This window comes from Guillardia theta (assembly GCF_000315625.1).
Source record: "Guillardia theta CCMP2712 unplaced genomic scaffold GUITHscaffold_9, whole genome shotgun sequence".
Lineage (NCBI taxonomy): Eukaryota > Cryptophyceae > Pyrenomonadales > Geminigeraceae > Guillardia > Guillardia theta.
This window is the reverse complement of record NW_005434665.1, coordinates 359,226-378,829: the sequence shown is the minus strand read 5'-3', so window position 1 is coordinate 378,829 and position 19,604 is coordinate 359,226. Positions and strand designations below refer to the sequence as shown.

The 19,604-nt window shown below is 52.4% G+C and overlaps 6 protein-coding genes across 6 annotated transcripts in view; 2 read left to right on the top strand and 4 right to left on the bottom strand.

The window, feature by feature from the left end:
* Positions 1-4,210, bottom strand: part of GUITHDRAFT_102054 (hypothetical protein) — a gene marked incomplete at both ends in the record, with an annotated part of 6,257 nt that extends 2,047 nt beyond the window's left edge. The window contains 16 exons of the mRNA XM_005839076.1: positions 104-193; positions 445-525; positions 583-663; positions 711-734; positions 813-888; positions 1,004-1,054; positions 1,337-1,378; positions 1,601-1,681; positions 1,734-1,793; positions 1,848-1,896; positions 1,948-2,012; positions 2,066-2,191; positions 2,483-2,520; positions 2,568-2,688; positions 2,836-3,040; positions 3,102-4,210. Of these exons, the coding sequence (XP_005839133.1) occupies positions 104-193; positions 445-525; positions 583-663; positions 711-734; positions 813-888; positions 1,004-1,054; positions 1,337-1,378; positions 1,601-1,681; positions 1,734-1,793; positions 1,848-1,896; positions 1,948-2,012; positions 2,066-2,191; positions 2,483-2,520; positions 2,568-2,688; positions 2,836-3,040; positions 3,102-4,210 (2,299 nt within the window). The remainder of the gene's footprint in view (positions 1-103; positions 194-444; positions 526-582; positions 664-710; positions 735-812; positions 889-1,003; positions 1,055-1,336; positions 1,379-1,600; positions 1,682-1,733; positions 1,794-1,847; positions 1,897-1,947; positions 2,013-2,065; positions 2,192-2,482; positions 2,521-2,567; positions 2,689-2,835; positions 3,041-3,101) is intronic.
* A 668-nt stretch (positions 4,211-4,878) lies between these two features.
* GUITHDRAFT_102053 (hypothetical protein) lies at positions 4,879-5,314 on the top strand (the record flags this gene model as incomplete). Its single annotated transcript, XM_005839075.1, has 4 exons — positions 4,879-4,994; positions 5,061-5,139; positions 5,191-5,247; positions 5,291-5,314. The coding sequence occupies 4 exons, from the start codon at positions 4,879-4,881 to the stop codon at positions 5,312-5,314; spliced, it is 276 nt and encodes a 91-aa protein (XP_005839132.1).
* Positions 5,315-5,580: 266 nt separating this feature from the next.
* GUITHDRAFT_102052 (hypothetical protein) lies at positions 5,581-11,574 on the bottom strand (the record flags this gene model as incomplete). Its single annotated transcript, XM_005839074.1, has 24 exons — positions 5,581-5,631; positions 5,852-5,907; positions 5,961-6,023; positions 6,139-6,184; positions 6,451-6,522; positions 6,797-6,856; positions 7,049-7,085; positions 7,229-7,262; positions 7,835-7,915; positions 7,973-8,053; positions 8,101-8,124; positions 8,215-8,290; positions 8,406-8,456; positions 8,716-8,757; positions 8,947-9,027; positions 9,086-9,145; positions 9,200-9,248; positions 9,312-9,376; positions 9,430-9,555; positions 9,847-9,884; positions 9,932-10,052; positions 10,111-10,191; positions 10,278-10,404; positions 10,466-11,574. The coding sequence occupies 24 exons, from the start codon at positions 11,572-11,574 to the stop codon at positions 5,581-5,583; spliced, it is 2,631 nt and encodes an 876-aa protein (XP_005839131.1).
* An 872-nt stretch (positions 11,575-12,446) lies between these two features.
* On the bottom strand, positions 12,447-14,553 carry GUITHDRAFT_102051 (hypothetical protein; the record flags this gene model as incomplete). The annotated part of the gene is made up of 20 exons (XM_005839073.1): positions 12,447-12,533; positions 12,582-12,629; positions 12,679-12,839; positions 12,894-12,909; positions 12,958-12,999; positions 13,057-13,130; positions 13,189-13,252; positions 13,310-13,345; positions 13,393-13,449; positions 13,500-13,538; positions 13,585-13,627; positions 13,688-13,724; positions 13,771-13,821; positions 13,875-13,911; positions 13,956-14,012; positions 14,064-14,102; positions 14,148-14,188; positions 14,232-14,312; positions 14,362-14,431; positions 14,479-14,553. The coding sequence occupies 20 exons, from the start codon at positions 14,551-14,553 to the stop codon at positions 12,447-12,449; spliced, it is 1,155 nt and encodes a 384-aa protein (XP_005839130.1).
* An 843-nt stretch (positions 14,554-15,396) lies between these two features.
* Positions 15,397-17,200, bottom strand: GUITHDRAFT_157105 (hypothetical protein; the record flags this gene model as incomplete). The annotated part of the gene is made up of 11 exons (XM_005839072.1): positions 15,397-15,420; positions 15,571-15,699; positions 15,758-15,829; positions 15,881-15,953; positions 16,010-16,083; positions 16,140-16,322; positions 16,395-16,474; positions 16,524-16,608; positions 16,713-16,897; positions 16,956-17,014; positions 17,067-17,200. 11 exons carry the CDS (start codon positions 17,198-17,200, stop codon positions 15,397-15,399), a joined length of 1,098 nt encoding a protein of 365 aa, XP_005839129.1.
* Positions 17,201-17,898: 698 nt separating this feature from the next.
* On the top strand, positions 17,899-19,467 carry GUITHDRAFT_133874 (hypothetical protein; the record flags this gene model as incomplete). The annotated part of the gene is made up of 12 exons (XM_005839071.1): positions 17,899-18,132; positions 18,181-18,249; positions 18,355-18,444; positions 18,493-18,559; positions 18,608-18,700; positions 18,748-18,832; positions 18,882-18,972; positions 19,025-19,077; positions 19,124-19,157; positions 19,203-19,253; positions 19,302-19,368; positions 19,418-19,467. 12 exons carry the CDS (start codon positions 17,899-17,901, stop codon positions 19,465-19,467), a joined length of 984 nt encoding a protein of 327 aa, XP_005839128.1.
* Between the last annotated feature and the right edge of the window lie 137 nt (positions 19,468-19,604).

Below are 19,604 nucleotides of genomic sequence, written 5' to 3'. Positions count from 1 at the left end.
CCTCCTCCTCCTCCTCCTCCTCCTCCTCCTCCTGACTTGCTGCTGCTCCTCAAGATCCTCAAGATCCTAAAAGTCCGCTCCTCCTCCTCCTCCTCCTCCTCACCATCTGTGTCTGTGTAATAGTATTTGGACGAGAACACTGAAAGAGTCGCTGACGCAATACTGAGCAAGGGGATGGAAATATTCCCGTCATCTGCAGCGCCGATGAGAAAGAAAGGGAATGAGAAAGAGGAGAAGAAAGACAAGGAGGGAGAGAAGGGCGAGATCGAAGGAAAGAAGTACAAGGCGGAGGAGACAAAGGAGAAGACGGAAGAGGAGGAGGAGATGGAGGAGATGGAGGAGGAGATGGAGGAGGAGATGGCGAGGATGAGGAGCAATAGGAGAAGGAGATAGAGATGGTGGTCGAGGTGGTAGTGTTGTGCTGTGGTGGCAGGGAGGTATCACCCATCCTCTCCTTGATCTGATCAGGGGGGAAGATATTCTTGAGCCCTTGCATGAGCGCGTCGCAGAGGCCGTCTTCGTACTCTGATATAGAGGAGCAAGTAAACAAGCCGAGGAGAGGAGGAGCAGCGAGAAAGTTACCTTCCTGGTCGATCATCCCTGTGATCTTTCCGAAGATCTTGAGCCTCAACGCCTTCTCAAACTCCTTCCTCACTCCCGCAGCTGCTTCATCGTCAGCTCCTCTTCCTTGCCCGGGGGCAGAGGTGCACCGATGTTGGCGAGGTTCTTCAACGCTGGAGAAGGAGAAGCATCAGGAGGCTGAAGCTTGTTGATAGCAGGGAGCAAGAGGTTCAATCCTCTCCTTCACTCACCGATGCTCTTGAGCCCGTACTGCCGGATCAGGAAGTTCTTGAGGAACTCAGGTAGAGGCTCTCTCGGTTTCCCCGTCTTGGTCCCCCGTCAGCTTCTTCCTCCTCGTCCTCCTCCTCCTCCTCCTCCTCCACTTCCTCCTCCTCCTCCTCCTCCTCCTCGTCCTCGTCCTCGTCCTCCTCCTTCTTATCACCTTGTCAAACGTCTCGTCTATCAGCACCTTAGCCTCATAGATCTGCCCGATCTGAGGGAAGAGAAGGTGAGAGGCAGGATGATGAGGAGGCGAGCTGAGGATAAGGAGCGATGAACGGCAAGAGCAAGAACCCAAGAAAGTTGGAGTAGCCAGGGGAGGGCAAACGCCAACTTAGAGGTATGAGGACAGGACACGAGAGATAGAAGGAGAGAATGGGAGGGAGGAGGGAGGAGGGAGGAGGGAGGAGAGAGGAGGGAGGAGGGAGGAGGAGTGGGTGGTCGTCAGACTTGAGCAGCGATCGTCTTGATGGCTGTTGGTCTTCCTCCCTCATACATGCTCATATTTCTCGTTCCGGGTTTCTTCAGCTTCGCACGCCTGCCGTACAGAAAGCTTGAGAAACCTTCCTCTTCCTCTTCCCTCCTCTTCCTCTTCCTCTTCCTCTTCCCTCCTCTTCCTCTTCCCTCCTCTTCCTCTTCCCTCCTCCTTCTTGCCTCTCGTTCTCTTCCTGCTTAGCCTTGATTTCTGCCGCTCGCTCTGCCTTTGAAATCTTCGGCTTTGTCGTCAGCTTTTCTCATCCTCTGCAAGGAATGAAGGTACGTGAACTTCGAAGGCCCACTCTGAGAAAGGCAGCTTCTCTGCCCGAACGATGCAGGTGATGTATCTCAACAGTCTCTTCCTCTGCATCGTCATCGTCATCGTCGTCATCACACAGTGATCGAGGACGCATCACAAGTTGTCTTGACTCGCTGTCAGTCTTGAGCGACAGGTAGAGGCTCTCAGTCGACACGAACTACCAGAAGGCAAGGTGAGCTTGAGAGAACGAGTCCATCGAGTTCAGCCCTACATGCCCGAAGAAGGCCAAGATTGTATCATGATTCCCCCCGAACAAGCGTCTGCGTCCATTATCATCATCAATCTGCCCGCTATGGTTTTCCCAACTTCACCCGATCGTTCTCAGCATCCATTTGCAGCTTGTCCTGTCGTCTATCGAGTGCAACAGAGTCCCGCTCTGTCCACCGGACATTCAGCCGCTCAACGCAGAGCTGCCACGTCAACACTCACCTTAGGAGGGTGATGTCGCTCCGTGAGGTCGAGGAAGTCCCTCTCGATGAACCTCCTCATCAAGTCCCAGACTGCAGCCGTCCGCTCATCCTTCTTCACCATGTAGTCCCACTGAGACTCCTCCTCCTGCGCTTGCTCGTGTGAGACGAGGCAGAGAAGCGAGAAGCAAGACTTGGAACAGCTCGACGAGGTTTTCATGCCTGTCAAGCAATCGCTCAAAACCGATTTCAAATCATGACGGCACAGATCAAGCTCCCCACCTTATCTTGAAATCTGTCTCCAGCCGACTGACAGGATTCTCAATGTTCTCCTTTGAGGATCCAGGAGGCCCACGAGTCAGCGGGTTGTATACACATTCCAATCACCCCACCCCCCGCCTCCTTCCCAATCCCGCCCCCTCCACCTTCCCCTCCTTACCTCCATGCATCGGATCTTCACCCTTTCCCACTCGTCGCCTAGAATCAGAAACGTCAGCCCAGTAAACTGTGAGTCATTTCTCAACCAGAACAGTCGATGAAGAATTGTTCAGATCGTATGGAAGGGATTCCAATCTGATTCATCGCCGGCTGAAGCTCCTGCAATGAAATCTGATCCTTCCCCTTGCCCCACTCTGCCATGAGCTCCTGCGCATCGTGAGAGTGAAAGCAATCAGCGCACAAGAATCGAGTTGACAAGCGACACCTTTGACTTGTCGAAGACACATCGCTGATCTGACTTGAATGTGGAAATCCAAGACTTCACGATGACTTCCAATAACTCAACCTGTCCACCTTGTCATCGCACGACTTGTGAGACGACAGGATGAATGCCTGTTCATTGAGCTTCATCTTCGGCAAGTCTTTCTCAACCGCCTCTTTTAGCAGTTGCGATATCATGATCGGCTTCTCCTCGCTTGAAAGCATGTTCGAGATGATAGCAAGTTTTGTCAGGTCGTCCCCTGCCCCTTGTTCTGACTCGAAGATGAACGACAACAATCTGTGATCGGAATCAGCGAGTGGACACACAACAAGAAGCCTTCTCATGCTCAAGGTAGCACCTCAAGCAGAGAGCTTTTTTGATTGAGACCGGAATGCCTTTCGTCGGTGGAACAAGGAGCGTGTCTACCAGCACGTTCTTGAACTTGGCTTGTTTGAACAGAGAGTCATCAAGAAGCAATCTCTTGAGCGCGTCTATCTTCCCCTGCAACAGAAACGTCTGAGACGAGACAAAGAGAGCGAGCAAGCATGTTTGTACATTGTCATCGAGCTTCAAGAATGGGTCCTGCTGATCGCCGCTCTTCAACGCTTTCAACTGTTGCTCCATCGATGCTATCTTCTCTGACAGAGAGGTGTTCTGGCTCTTCATCGAGGAGGCTTCCTTCTTCTGCTTTGCCAGCTCCTTTGTGAACTTTTCCAGCTGCTCTTTGCACTCTTGGAGCTCCCCCTCTCTCTGGCAAAGTTCGTTCTTACTCGCCGCAAGCTGTTCCCTCAAGAGCTTCAGCTCTCCATCATCCCTTGGCGTTTCTGCAGTGGAGTCAAGGAGCCTCTGCTTCCATTTCTTGTTGAGCCCGTCTAGCTCCTCTCTGAATTCATCCTGTGCGTCTGCAAGCTTCTTTTCAAGCTCCGCAATTCGATTCTTCGCATCTGCGAGCAGGTCCATTAGTTCCGCCTTGTCACTGTCTATGATCTTCAGCTCCTTCGTCGCTATCCGATTGAGAACATCCTTGCAGAGGACGAACAGAGGATAGCTCTCTAGCCGAGTGCGAGGATTGACAGAGCTGATCCACCTACACAATTCTTGGATCTCGATGGCCTCGCCCCGGTCGTCGGCGAACTTGGGTTTCGAATCTTCCATGGGTGGGGATCCGAGGTAGTCAGTGTAGTAGAACCGCAGATAGTCTCTGTTGGTGGTCATGTGGTACTGCAGCTCAGACTCGGATGGGGCAGCAGAAGACCTTCTCATCTTCACGTCATAATGCCGCAGTGCAGGCAATCTCGTCTCCTGTCCTCCTCCTTGCGCATCGAACCTGTACCTTCGCAGCACGAAATCGCTGTTGGAGTCCTCCTCCTGAGAGTCTCTTGTGCTCGATCTCTCCGTCCTCTCCCTCCTCCTCGACGACGTCAGCGGCCCTGACCCATCGAAGCTGGCGAAGTCGAAGCCTCCCATGACTTGCGGAACTAAACCACAATGGACCCACCCCCGTGCTGCAATACACCCCATGGCAACTTCCTGAACCCATGAAAGTCAGGCCTGTAGAGGGGGTACTTTTTTATCCATGTTGAGGCAGCGAAGGTGGGTGGAGATCGGGGAAATCGCAAAGTGACCGACCACCCTACCCCTTTCGTTGTGTACCCCTCCTATCCCCTTCAAAATTAGACCACCCCTCAGACTCTCGTTTCGGAATTCATCAACGGAAACTGCTGTTTCTGTACCCCCACCGTCTTATATAAGAGTACCCACTACACTCCCTCATTTTCCTAGTACACCACCGGCTTGCTTCTCTTGAAAGTACCCACCCAAATGACAGCAACTAGTACCCCATTGGGACAGATGAACCCTGGATCACCCACCCTCCTTCGTGTGATGACAGAAGTTAACCCTACCCTCAATCCCGAGCATGGCGGCACCGGTGATGGCATCGGAATCAGTGAGCCCTAGTCGCTGATCCCGTGGTCGGACCCAGCAGTTGTGCGAGATAGCGTCAAGACAGGCGTCAAGAACGGAAGTGGAGAGGGGGTGGGGGGGAAGGGGGGAAGAAGTGGACTGAGGGACTAGCTGAGATGAGGAAGGGATGGAGGGAATAGAAGTAGAACGCGGAAGAGACAAAGCCACCGATGATCACGATACGATCACCAAAGGGACATGCGATCAGTACATCTGGTCTCAGGACCGCCATGAGGTCCGGGAGAGAGGAGAGCTGGGTTGTGGAGGAGACCAGGGGAGAAGAGAAGTGAGGGAGAAGCGGAGAGCAGGGAAGTGGAGGGGAGCTAGGAAGAAGCTCTGAACGCTCTTGTAGGTGGTCATCAACTTTTTCCTCCCAGCCGGGGTTCGTCGGAGATGCCGAGATCGACGTCGCGAGCATCCCCGATAGGAAGGTAACGGGAGCTGACAAGTCTGAGAGCTGTCCTCAGTGAAGATCTGCGCAGAAGAAGAATCTCTCGACGAATCAGAGCGTGTGGAAGGAGGCGCACGAGAAGTTCCAGGTGAGAGGCTGAGAGAAGAGAGTGAAGTCGTCGAGATGTGTAGCACATGGTTGAGGCGGAGATGTAGAGAGGATGGAATCTTGCTCTACAACTTGATCAACAACACGCTGTCAACATGTCCAACAGCAACAGCATGTTGTTGATCATACTCATGCCCCTCATGAAGGGTTCCGTGTTGACGAGCCTTGCTCACCCAGGAGATGATCAGGAACTCAGAGCCGCGAGAGATTTGATCTTTCAACTCGAAGATGTTGAGTAAGAATCAATGAAATCCAAGTCACCTTCAAGGTCCTGGATGTCTCAATCGCTACATGGACAGAACAGGATCTGCCGTCACTGCTGCGAGAGGGGATGGTTGTGGAAGATTTGAAAGGTTTCCAGAGTCTACATAACATCTAGGGTAACATGATTGGGACTACGAACTTCATTGCCGCGGGGGCTCTGCCCTGACGCACGGCAGCTGCTCGCGGCAGGCGGTCAGTAGGATGTGGGAGGAAGGATAGATGCAGAGCAAGGGAGAGAGAGGGCGGGAGGGAGAGGCAGGAGAGAGTTGGAGAGGGAGAAGGGAGGAAGCGGGAAGTAGGGAATGCCAAGCACAACTTACGTGATTTAAACATGCGACGTACACGAAGGCGTCAAGGGAGATGCTGTCACCCTCACCTGCACCCCAGCAAGGTTGTCAACCAGCCACGTCACGTGCCCCATGTTCCCACCTGTCAAGTCCAGTGCTTGGTTGTACAGCTCGAGAACTTCGTGGTCATCCAGCTTGGGCTGAACTGAAAGGGCGTCAACGTGAAATATCACAGCAGAGGGGGGTAGGGAGGCAGGGCGGCAAGAAGTCAGGCAGGCAGGCAGGCAGGCAGGCAGGCAGGCAGGCAGGCAGGCAGGGACCTGATCGTACGAGGTTGGTGAACTCATTGAAGTCGAGGACATGGTCCTACGGGAACAGTCAAAGCATTCTCCTCCCCCCCTCCCTGCTTGTCTCTGCCTCCATGCCCATCTCATGCGCTTCTCCCCTGGCTTAAACTTGCTGCCCCCTGCTGCTGCTCCTGCTCCTGCTGCTGCTGCTGCTCCTGCTCCTGCTCCTGCTCCTGCTCCTGCTGCTGCCTCGCCTTCACACATCATCTTGCTAGTCGGCCATCTTCAAACTCTTGCCTCTGATAGTGATCCCTTGCTCCTCCTCCTCCTCCTCCTCCTCCTCACCTGGTTGGTGTCAAACTCATTGTAAAGCGCCTCAAAGAATTTCTCGGCATTCAGTTTGCTGTCCTTGTATACCTGGGAGGAGAAGAGACATCAGAAAGATCGACGTGAGATAACGATCAGGTGTTTGTAGCAGAAATTGGAAGCGATGTTTTCGACTCAAATTTTGATTGTGAAGACGATGATGGTGTAGACGATGATGATAACGACGACGACGACTAGAAAGATGGGGGAAGAGGGGGCGGGACGAGGGAGGAGGGACGAGGGACGAGGGACGAGGGAGGGACGAGGGACGAGGGTCGAGGGGGTGAAGGAACGAGGGACCAGGAAGGAGGGAAGAGATAAATACCTTGATTAACCATTCCATCCATGTGTCAATTCCGATCGTCATTGTTTCTGGAGTGCCACCCTGCACATGTAAGAAATGGCAGTTAGTGAGAGGGGAACAAGTTGAAGAGGAAAGGAATGAGATAACAGATCATTCTGGAAAGAGCAGGGAGAGAAGAACGAGCGAAGGGGAAGGTACTTGGCGGGGACAGGGACAGATGAGACAAGGCGGGGATGTGGAGGTGGAAGACGAGGAGGAAGCGAGTGGGAGAACCTCTGCAAGTTCCATGAGCTGTTGCTTGACAACGTCGCTGAAAATTCTCTTTAGCCAGGTAGGCAGCAGTAGAGGTGGTGGTGGTGGTGGTGATGATGGTAACAACTTGGGTATGAAAAGAGTAGTGGTAGGGAGTTGTAGTGAACAAGCGGGAGGAGAAAAGAAAAGATTATGAGGTACCTCAAGTCATCCGTTCCATTCCGAGTTACAATATCTGCCGGCCAGTGAGCACTTTCATTCCTCCTCCTCCTCCTCCTCCTCATCCTCTACCTCCTCCTCCTCCTCCTGACTTGCTCATCATCATCATGACCTGCTCCTCCTCCTCCTCCTCCTCCTCCTCCTCCTCCTCCTCCTCCTCCTCCTCCTCCTCCTCCTGACTTGCTGCTGCTCCTCAAGATCCTCAAGATCCTAAAAGTCCGCTCCTCCTCCTCCTCCTCCTCCCCACCATCTGTGTCTCTGTAATAGTATTTGGACGAGAACACTGAAAGAGTCGCTGACGCAATACTGAGCAAGGGGATGGAAATATTCCCGTCATCTGCAGCCCCAATGAGAAAGAAAGGGAATGAGAAAGAGGAGAAGAAAGACAAGGAGGGAGAGAAGGGCGAGATCGAAGGAAAGAAGTACAAGGCGGAGGAGACAAAGGAGAAGACGGAAGAGGAGGAGGAGATGGAGGAGATGGAGGAGGAGATGGAGGAGGAGATGGCGAGGATGAGGAGCAATAGGAGAAGGAGATAGAGATGGTGGTCGAGGTGGTAGTGTTGTGCTGTGGTGGCAGGGAGGTATCACCCATCCTCTCCTTGATCTGATCAGGGGGGAAGATATTCTTGAGCCCTTGCATGAGCGCGTCGCAGAGGCCGTCTTCGTACTCTGATATAGAGGAGCAAGTAAACAAGCCGAGGAGAGGAGGAGCAGCGAGAAAGTTACCTTCCTGGTCGATCATCCCTGTGATCTTTCCGAAGATCTTGAGCCTCAACGCCTTCTCAAACTCCTTCCTCACTCCCGCAGCTGCTTCATCGTCAGCTCCTCTTCCTTGCCCGGGGGCAGAGGTGCACCGATGTTGGCGAGGTTCTTCAACGCTGGAGGAGGAGAAGCATCAGGAGGAGAGTGAGGGCGGTGAAGCTTGTTGATAGCAGGGAGCAAGAGGTTCAATCCTCTCCTTCACTCACCGATGCTCTTGAGCCCGTACTGCCGGATCAGGAAGTTCTTGAGGAACTCAGGTAGAGGCTCTCTCGGTTTCCCCGTCTTGGTCCCCCGTCAGCTTCTTCTTCCTCCTCCTCCTCCTCCTCCTCCTCCTCCACTTCCTCCTCCTCCTCCTCCTCCTCCTCGTCCTCGTCCTCGTCCTCCTCCTTCTTATCACCTTGTCAAACGTCTCGTCTATCAGCACCTTGGCCTCGTAGATCTGCCCGATCTGAGGGAAGAGAAGGTGAGAGACAGGATGAGGAGGAGGCGAGCTGAGGATAAGGAGCAATGAACGGCAAGAGCAAGAACCCAGAGAGTTGGAGGAGCCGGGGATGGACAAACGCCAACTTAGAGGTATGAGGACAGGACACGAGAGATAGAAGGAGAGAATGGGAGGGAGGAGGAAGGATTGGGAGGGAGCACGAGTGGGTGGTCGTCAGACTTGAGCAGCGATCGTCTTGATGGCTGTTGGTCTTCCTCCCGCATACATGCTCATATTTCTCGTTCCGGGTTTCTTCAGCTTTGCACGCCTGCCGTACAGAAAGCTTGAGAAACCTTCCTCTTCCTCTTCCCTCCTCTTCCTCTTCCTCTTCCTCCCCCTCCTCCTTCTTGCCTCTCGTTCTCCTCCTGCTTAGCCTTGATTTCTGCCGCTCGCTCTGCCTTTGAAATCTTCGGCTTTGTCGTCAGCTCTTCTCATCCTCTGCAAGGAATGAAGGTACGTGAACTTCGAAGGCCCACTCGGAGAAAGGCAGCTTCTCTGCCCGAACGATGCAGGTGATGTATCTCAGCAGCTTCTTCCTCTGTATCGTCATCGTCATCGTCATCGTCATCGTCACACAGTGATCGAGGACGCATCACAAGTTGTCTTGACTTGCTGTCAGTCTTGAGCGACAGGTAGAGGGTCTCAGTCGACACGAACTACCAGAAGGCAAGGTGAGCTTGAGAGAACGAGTCCATCGAGTTCAGCCCTACATGCCCGAAGAAGGCCAGGACTGTATCATGATTCCCCCCGAACAAGCGTCTGCGTCCATTATCATCATCAATCTGCCCGCTATTGTTTTCCTCCTCCTCCTCGCAACCTCACCCGATCGTTCTCAGCATCCATTTGCAGCTTGTCCTGTCGTCTATCGAGTGCAACAGAGTCCCGCTCTGTCCACCGGACATTCAGCCGCTCAACGCAGAGCTGCCACGTCAACACTTACCTCAGGAGCATACTGTCGCTCCGTGAGGTCGAGGAAGTCCCTCTCGATGAACCTCCTCATCAAGTCCCAGACTGCAGCCGTCCGCTCATCCTTCTTCACCATGTAGTCCCACTGAGACTCCTCCTCCTGCGCTTCCTCGTGTGAGACGAGGTAGAGAAGCGAGAAGCAAGACTTGGAACAGCTCGACGAGGTTTTCATGCCTGTCAAGCAATCGCTCAAAACCGATTTCAAATCATGACGGCACAGATCAAGCTCCCCACCTTATCTTGAAATCTGTCTCCAGCCGACTGACAGGATTCTCAATGTTCTCCTTTGAGGATCCAGGAGGCCCACGAGTCAGCGGGTTGTATACACAATCCAATCACCCCAACCCCCGCCTCCCTCCCTTTTCCCCCCCCTCCTCCTTCCCCTCCTTACCTCCATGCATCGGATCTTCACCCTTTCCCACTCGTCGCCTAGAATCAGAAACGTCAGCCCAGTAAACTGTGAGTCATTTCTCAACCAGAACAGTCGATGAAGAATTGTTCAGATCGTATGGGAGGGATTCCAATCTGATTCATCGCCGGCTGAAGCTCCTGCAATGAAATCTGATCCTTCCCCTTGCCCCACTCTGCCATGAGCTCCTGCGCATCGTGAGAGTGAAAGCAATCAGCGCACAAGAATCGAGTTGACAAGCGACACCTTTGACTTGTCGAAGACACATCGCTGATCTGACTTGAATGTGGAGATCCAAGACTTCACGATGACTTCCAAGAACTCAACCTGTCCACCTTGTCATCGCACGACTTGTGAGACGACAGGATGAATGCCTGTTCATTGAGCTTCATCTTCGGCAAGTCTTTCTCAACCGCCTCTTTTAGCAGTTCTGATATCATGATCGGCTTCTCCTCGCTTGAAAGCATGTTCGAGATGGTAGCAAGTTTTGTCAGGTTGTCTCCTGCCCCTTGTTCTGACTCGAAGATGAACGACAACAATCTGTGATCGGAATCAGCGAGTGGACACACAACAAGAAGCCTTCTCATGCTCAAGGTAGCACCTCAAGCAGAGAGCTTTTTTGATTGAGACCGGAATGCCTTTCGTCGGTGGAACAAGGAGCGTGTCTACCAGCACGTTCTTGAACTTGGCTTGTTTGAACAGAGAGTCATCAAGGAGCAATCTCTTGAGCGCGTCTATCTTCCCCTGCAACAGAAACGTCTGAGACGAGACAACGAGAGCGAGCAAGCATGTTTGTACATTGTCATCGAGCTTCGAGAATGGGTCGTGCTGATCGCCGCTCTTCAACGCTTTCAACTTTTGCTCCATCGATGCTATCTTCTCTGACAGAGAAGTGTTCTGGTTCTTCATCGAGGAGGCTTCCTTCTTCTGCTTTGCCAGCTCCTTTGTGAACTTTTCCAGCTGCTCTTTGCACTCTTGGAGCTCCCCCTCTCTCTGGCAAAGTTCGTTCTTACTCGCCGCAAGCTGTTCCCTCAAGAGCTTCAGCTCTCCATCATCCCTTAGTGTTTCTGCAGTGGAGTCAAGGAGCCTCTGCTTCCATTTCTTGTTGAGCCCGTCTAGCTCCTCTCTGAATTCATCCTGTGCGTCTGCAAGCTTCGTTTCAAGCTCCGCAATTCGATTCTTCGCATCTGCGAGCAGGTCCATTAGTTCCGCCTTGTCACTGTCTATGATCTTCAGCTCCTTCGTCGCTATCCGATTGAGAACATCCTTGCAGAGGACGAACAGAGGATAGCTCTCTAGCCGAGTGCGAGGATTGACAGAGCTGATCCACCTACACAATTCTTGGATCTCAATGGCCTCGCCCCGGTCGTCGGCGAACTTGGGTTTCGAATCTTCCATGGGTGGGGATCCGAGGTAGTCAGTGTAGTAGAACCGCAGATAGTCTCTGTTGGTGGTCATGTGGTACTGCAGCTCAGACTCGGATGGGGCAGCAGAAGACCTTCTCATCTTCACGTCATAATGCCGCAGGGCAGGCAATCTCGTCTCCTGTCCTCCTCCTTGCGCATCGAACCTGTACCTTCGCAGCACGAAATCGCTGTTGGAGTCCTCCTCCTGAGAGTCTCTTGTGCTCGATCTCTCCGTCCTCTCCCTCCTCTTCGACGACGTCAGCGGCTCTGACCCATCGAAGCTGGCGAAGTCGAAGCCTCCCATGACTTACGGAGCTAAACCACAATGGACCCACCCCCGTGCCGCAATACACCCCATGGCAAATTCCTAACCCATGAAAGTCAGGCCTGTAGAGGGGGTACTTCCTTACCCACATTAAAAAAAAAAAACAGTAAAGGTAAAGGTGGGTGGGGATCGGGGAAATCGCAAAGTCCGCTGGCGTCGGAGATCAGAAGAACTACCCCTTTCTACCGTCCACCCCTCCTATCCTCCTATACCAACGGAAACTGCTATTTCTGTACCCCCACCGTCTACTGCAGGACTACCCACCATATCATAGTATTTTTCTGGCACACCACCGGCTTGCTTCTCTTGAAATACCCACCCCGAATACATGAATTAGTACCCCTTTACGACACATGACCGTATAACTTGGAGCACCCACCCTCTTGCATTGGATGACAGAAGTTAACCCTACCCTCAATCCCGAGCATGGCGGCACCGGTGATGGAATCGGAATCAGTGAGCCCTAGTCGCTGATCCCGTGGTCGGACCCAGCAGTTGTGCGAGATAGTAAGGAGGGCGAGAGGTGGGGACTGGGGAGGGAGCAGGGAGGAGGGATGGGGAGTGAAGTGACTACAGAGGAAAAGGGAGGGAGGGAGGCCTCCGGAGGGAGGGAGGGAGAAGGGAGGGAGAAGGGAGGGAGGGAGGGAGGGAGGGAGACTCCCGGGAAAGGGGAGGGAGAGATTAGTTCTAGGCGATATTAGGTGTAGGCAGATAAGGTGAAGAGGAAGGCAAATGATGTGACTAATCACAAGACACAAACATCCGATGAGGCCATGGAGCATTCAAAGGGGATAGAATAGAGGCAGACAGATTGACTTCATTACTTCACATGCTCTGTCATCGCCATGGCGTCAAGATTCCTCCTGCTTGTGGAGAGAAGCTTTCTTGTTCTTCAAGTGACTGAGGTACACCTTTGAGATGCTGTCTCCCTCACTCTGCTGCGGGCAAGTCTGTCAGGGATGGGCCATCCCCCAAAGTAGTTTTACCTGAATTCGCAACTCCAACGAGTTGATAGTGTTGATCGTTCCCTTGATCTGCGGACCATACGTTGAATAGAAGGGAGCAAAGCCCTACTAAAATCACCGAAGTTCCGTCCTCCAAGATCACGCTGACAGCATCGCCTTTCTCGAACCTCTCCTTGTCCATGTACAGCACTCCCTTCGATGTGTACACGCTCGAGCTCCCTGCTCGATTCTCAGCCCGATCCTGACGAGCTGACTTCTCGGCAGTTCCCTTGCCGTTGGCTGACGAGTGTTCAGCCCTGCGATACGCAGCACGACCAACACCAAGACCCTCACCTTGAGCATTGTTTGCCTGTAAGATGAACATCAGTATAGCTCGCGAAAAAATTGAGAGAAATACCTTGCTGCTGCTTCCAGCCTTAGCGCTTGTGTTGGTGTTTGACTGCTTCGGTTGAGTTTCAAGTAAGGTTCGAGGGGAGATGTGAAGACGGGAAATCACCTTTGAGGAAGATGAAGCCGGTTTGCTCGTCTTGTCATTAGTAGCTGGAGCGGATTTCTCAGATTTGTTAGCCGCTATACCATGAGATAATCAATCGATGAAATCAATGAAAAAATGGATGGAAAAACATACTTTTGTCCGATTTCGATGAAGAAGTATTTGCTTTTGAGGGAGCTGAATTGCTAGAAACAGGGGCCTTTGTGGTCCAAGATCAGAAAAATCAGCTTTCAAGTTTGAAAGGAGAAAGCATTACCTTTGAGGATGGATTTGTCTTCTTTCCCGAATGATCCTGTTCGGATAATCAGTCGTGTAAGCAGTAGCAAGCGAATGACTCACTTCCTCCGCTTGCTTTGTTTTCGCTGTTTTCGATGATTCTTTCTCTGTCTTAGGCGCCTTGTAACGAGCTCAATGAATAAATGTTCCCGGCCGAGCCCTCCTCTTACCTTGGATCTCAATGTGTCAAGATCTCGGTCAAGGTCATCCTATGCTCAATTCAATTCAAGTTGAGGCAAGCGCACAGGGACAAACCTTTGTGAGGATGACGCGCTGTTGCAGCTCTTGAAGTCGGTATCTGTCAACCAGGGGAGATAAGACAAGACATGCGATTCTTTGCGCAAGATGCAGAGGCTACATGATACTCGAGGCCTTCTCACGATCAGCCAGGAAACCTATTCCAACTCTTTGAGAAGAGCAGCAGGACCAGGAGCACGTCACCGTCAGCTTCTCCTCTCGCCCGAGTTTTGCGCCTGACCCTTGAGGTCATGCCTTTGAGCAGCAAGTTAGAAGCTGACTGAAGGACTTTCAAATAAGTTGAGCACCGGAATTGGCAGCAGTTTCGATCTCCCCTTGAGCCCACTGGATGCTTTCAGTTCAGGCCTCACATGGCAGAGGATTCATACTTGTTGCAAAGTCTCCATTTCTGTTCTCAAGCGATCTTGTGCCTTTGCGCGTGCGCTCTTCAGGCACACTCAGCAACTCTTGCACCCTCTCAAGCTCTAGCTCTCAACCTCGAACTCGTCACATATCGTTCTTCGCTGTGCTTCCACCTGCTTGGCGAGTTAGATCGGTCTTCCTAGGGCCAAAGATCCAACCGAGGACCGCGAGAGATTTCCTTTGCTGTGTCCTCCACTCCCTGAACTGATCCTGAGCGGAAATGGGAAGTAAAGTTCCATCACCTTTCGCCAGCAGTGCATTGAGCTGTTCATCTCGTTTCCGCGAGAGATCCTCCGACTCCCTAATGAGCTCATCATCCGTTCCTGATCATCACCGCATCACACCAACATGTCATTTCGGGGTATCTTTCACCGTTTCTGATATCTTCAAGACGGCTCACAGCTTGTGCAAGTTGTTCCTCTGGACTCAAGTGTTGATTAGTCTTCAATGAAAATCGTCAGTGCGAGGAAGCGGTCACAGCGAGAAAACCTTGTTGTTTTGGTGCTTGTCTCGATCGCTGTTTCCAAATGCTTCCCCAATTCTCCTCTTCGATCCTGATGACATCTTCGAGCTTCCAAGTCACGCTATCTAGTCGATTCCCGCTGACGTCATGAGGACTGCCTCTGTAATCAATGATCACTGTGAGATATTTCCAAACAAGGCAAGGGAGGAACAGAAAGATGCTTAACAGAGGTAATGTACGATGATCTAACTGCTGGTATCAAAGGAACGATTCTCTAACTCGCAACGCAGGCAAAGTCCCACGAAGAGCTCATGATGCAGACAAGGGTGGTACAGCCAGGGGAAGAAACAGGACGAAACAAGTGATGGGCGTGCATGAGAGTGGCTGGGGAAATGCAGGAGGAGCTTCAGCGAAGAGTAGCAACGTGAGAGGAGGATGTAGGTTGAGGCAGCAGCGGAAGGACGAGAGGTCCGAGTCGCCACCCACGTGCCGCCATCGCTGGCGGGCAGGGCGGAGCTTATTTGGTGACGGTCTGAGGGGTGGGGTATATTTGCAGGGGGTGAGTTGTGCATGAAGCCCGTATTGAGGGGTGAAAACGATGGTCATTGACCAGGTAGGTGAGTGGTTGTGGTGTAACTGTGGGGTAGGGTGATAATACATGGGGTGGTGTAGGGTGCCGGCAAAGGGGCAGGGATGGCAGGGTCACAGAGGAGAGAAGGACATGGTTGGAGATAGAGCAGAGAGGAGGAGAGGGAGAGGGAGAGGGAGAGTTTGGAGGGCAGGAAGAGGAGAGGGTGGAGACCGAAGAAAGACACAGCAAAGAGAAGTGATTCGATTCTAGGTGAGAAGCCGCGGAGGGAATCGAGAAACCCCTTGCTTTGAATGCAGATTGCCACTTCATTGTACAAGAAAGGAATATTTAAAAAAAGAAATCTGTATGGACGTTACGAACATGTGTTCGGATTGTCCTGAAAGGTTGTAGAAGAATGGTCGACAATGAGCCGAGCGATATTGTGCGGCTTGCTTGACATGATGCCTGAAGTGAATACAGAGCGACTAAGCAGCCATGGCGAAAACTTCTTCCAGTCCCTTTCTTGAGCATCCGTTAACTGCCACACCTTGAGTCTCCCGGCAACAGACATCATGTCAGGGGTTGATACCTTGGTGGGCATCTCAACCTCAAACTCAACAAGGAGGTCTCCCTTGCTAGAAGGAAAGTTGTGCTCCGGCATACCTTCGCCCCTGACCTGTTGACGACATGTTACAACTTGCTACGGCCGCAGCTGTAGGAGGGCGTCATCGAACCGTTCGGACTCGGCCATGCTGAGTTGTTCCTGAGTCCGACACAGTGACGACGTGTCCATCGAGATGTGAGACCTGTGGAATCTTTTCAGATCTGTCGAGCACCCATGACGAAGAGAGCCGAACCTTCCTCTCGAATCCTAGTAGCGCTTCCCTCAGCGAGAGTCGCATCTTCATCTTCAAGTTCTTTCCATCTCGCCTGCACCATCGAATAAGCAAAGATACAACACGTCCCACGTGAACCCGCGCACTCACCTGAAGAGGGGATGGGGCAGCTGGCGGAGCTTGAACTTAATGTCTCCAGACTTCATGTCAGGGTTCTCGTCCGCCTGACATCGCAAGGAGTCAGCAATTCCACTCAAACTTCGTGTCTCCAGGAGCCGACCTGCTGCTCGTAAACGATCTCATGCCCGTCCGGAGCTCCTCGCTCGATGTCCACAGTTATCGTCTCTGACCCACTCTGGACCTTTCGTCCCTTGCATTTGGGGCATTTGTGCGCCACCTTCTTTCCCTTGCCTCCGCACTCTTCGCACGTTGTCTGCATCTGCTGCACGAAGCCAGGAGCAATCTGACGGGGGTATGAATGTGAGGAGGGGGAAAAAAAGGCGAAAATGCAGGCAAAATGGACATCATACTTCACCTGCTGCCTGACTACCCGCACACCAGACCCGCCACACGCGCTGCAGCGTTTGACATCTTCTGGAGATCTAGCACCGGATCCTATGTCATCCGTTGTTACACGCTGAAGGACCCGATGGATAGAAACAACCTCCGCATTGTCTGCAGATGATCTGCTTCTTGAGCAGAATGTCGGTCTGCTTCCCAAGGTAAAGGTCCTTCAAGCTCACTTCCATCTGCAAATCCCATGAGTTGACATCTGTAGAGTCTTTGATGCAGATGTGAGATTGAGTCCACACGTGACTTAGAACATCCCATTGCTACACCGTTGAAGCATTACCTCCATGTTGATGTCCGGTCCCCGTTGCTCCTCCGAGCCCGCACTTCGATGACCAAACATTTGGGCGAAGATATCAAAAGGGTTGTGTGCCTGTCCTCCTCCTTGCTCGTGTCTCTTCAACCCTTCCTCTCCTTGCTGATCATAAATCCGACGTTTCTCAGAGTCAGAGAGGACTTCGTAGGCAGCTACGACAATCCACAGGTAAGGAAAGGGAACACCTAGAGCAATGCTGATTGAAGTCACCTGCAACTTCCGAAAACCTCTCCTTGGCATCTGGGTCTTTGTTCTTGTCGGGGTGATACCTACACATGACCTGCTTTACCCAGCAGAACCCCTCCACGTGTCTCAACTCACTTGAGGGACAACTTCCTGTACGCAGCTTTGATGGCCTTCTCGTCAGCGTTCCTTGGGACGTTAAGGATCTTGTATAGGTCCTTCTCCGCAGCTGCCTGCATGCTCATGCAGCACAGCAACAACAGCCCCGCCATCGCAGCTCCGTTCCTCCCGAGCTTTCGCACCATTGCCACCTCACCCGCACTGGCTCCACCACCCCCACCAACTCCACAAATAACCCCCATAAACCCCTTGATGAAGAATATGATTTTGAGATGAGTAAATATTTTCAGTAATATAAGTAATATTTTCTGACCTCACCCCACCCTCCTGTGGAATTCTAGAGCCTACAACCTACCCCATTCCACCACTACCCCCTTTTGTATATTGAAATACCCACCCATTCTTCGCAGAACTTCACCACCCTAGTATTTTGCTTTCAAACCACCCCTGTTGAGGATCAAAGGATCAAATGTATCCCCCTTTCATGACCCGTCCTTTTACACGCCACCACCCTGGGAAATGAAGGGTAGTTCAACAGATCGGCCTCCATGTGGAGGGGAAGAGGAGGAAAGCGTTTGCAGACCCTGACGCGACTGAAGCACAAGGGCAAAAGGGGGATAGAGTTGAGGAAAGTAGCTAGATCTCTAGTCTGATCTGAGCGTGAAGCTAGATCTCTAGTCTGATCTGAGCGTGAAGCTGGACCTCTAGTCTGATCTGAGCGTGAAGCTGGACCTCTAGTCTGATCTGAGGGTGAAGCTAGATCTCTAGTCTGATCTTAGGGTGAAAGAGCAAGAACCGGTGACGGCGACCCCATAAAGTCTTCCTCAACTTTCATCTTGTGATCTTGATGATGCAGATGAGTCTTCGGCCAGTGCTCAGCCTCTTGCTTTGCGTCTGCATGATGCAGACGGCTTCCTCCTTCCGACACTTCTTAGTACCGGCGCAGCCGGGTCATGAAGTGCGGGAAGGGAGCTGTAATCAACCTCCTCCATTCGTGAGCATCCCTGTTCCCAAACGACATGTAGGGCACTCGCCAGCTTCGGGCACGAGGTTGACCAAGGCGATCAGAGGAGTGGAGGCGCTGGTGATCATGAGCTGCCGTTGCTGTTGGGCGTGTTGAGAGAGGATGCAGGCTCAGACGATCTCTGCCGTCAAGCAGGAGATCGCAAGGCGAGACGTGTTCCTTCACATTGCCAAGAAGGTGTTCTCAGCCTCAGCGCTCTTGGCGCCGTCTCTTTGCTTTGCTCCTCAACCGGTTCGAACTCTCTCTCTCAGATTTGCCCCCCTGTGACTTTAATGCCCACAGCGAGCGTACGCTGACGAGCCTGCCGCCGCAGCGGACAAGTGTCCGAACCTCAAGGAGATCAGCAAGAAGTCTCGTCCTAGCGATTTCACGGTGTGACACAAGGTTTCTCTTCCGATCTTTTGAGCTCGAGCATGGCAGGAAGACTTGTATCAGGGGATCTGGTATGAGCTTGCATATCACGACGTCACTCAAGCCAACTACTTCTGTACGAGCCCTGCCCTCCCCCGATCGCGTTGACCTCGTCGCTTGCCAGGTGGATGCACACGATTCAATTTCACCATTCGCAGCAACAACATGATCGAGGACATGTTCACTACAACGTGCCCGATGACTGGAGTGCTTCCAGGTTGCGACTCTCTCCTGCTGCTGGGGAGTCAGTGAAGGTCTGAGCAGGCGAGGACGTGGCCAAGAAGATCTATACTCTCAACATGACTATCCAGTATGACAAGTCGAAGCCTGGAGAGTTTCTTGAGAAAGGGTGAGACTCGTTCACTCACACAAGGAAACGCTCCCTGACCTTCCTTCAGCTTCGCTTACAATTTTCCCAACTACGTGCTCTACGTGTGGAAGAAGACTGCAAATGGGAAGACCTACTACGACAGATCGTTGCAGATGCAGGTCAAGTAGACAAGCTGAGGAGATGTCCAATCATGATCTGAAATCTCTGCAGTGCGTGGAGGCTGCGGGAAAGATTCTCTTCGTGGGTATCAACTTCCTTGCAAGGTACGCCATGAACCGTCGAGCCTCGCCTGACCCCCCAACCCTCCAGGGGCCCCAAAGTCAGCAAAGCCGAGCTTGATGAGGTGGGCTTGAGAAACTAGTCTCGCTTGTCCCTGACGCTGCAGCAGATGTTTGACAAGGCCAAGGAGCTGGGGATCGATCGATACGGAGGAGATCGGGTAACCCTCTGCTTCCTCGCCCCCATGCTCAAGTCACCCGTTCTGCAGGCTGGAATGTACATGGTGAAGCACGACGGCTGCGAATACCCTGTGTCTACAGACGCGAGTGTGATGGGTACGTGCTGAAGCCACTGCTGCCCGAGCAGCTGAGAACATGGTGGCAGGTCCACGAAGTGACTTCCCAGGACCTCTCATGGATAAGGTGTGTTTGTGATACAGCTGCTCATGCTTCTCTGATATGATGAACATCGCAGATTGATGTTTACACCTTTCCCGACAAGAGAATCGATGTGTTTGCACAGTAAATTCTCCTTTTCACACGAGGATACTCAACAAGAGCAAAGTGTACAC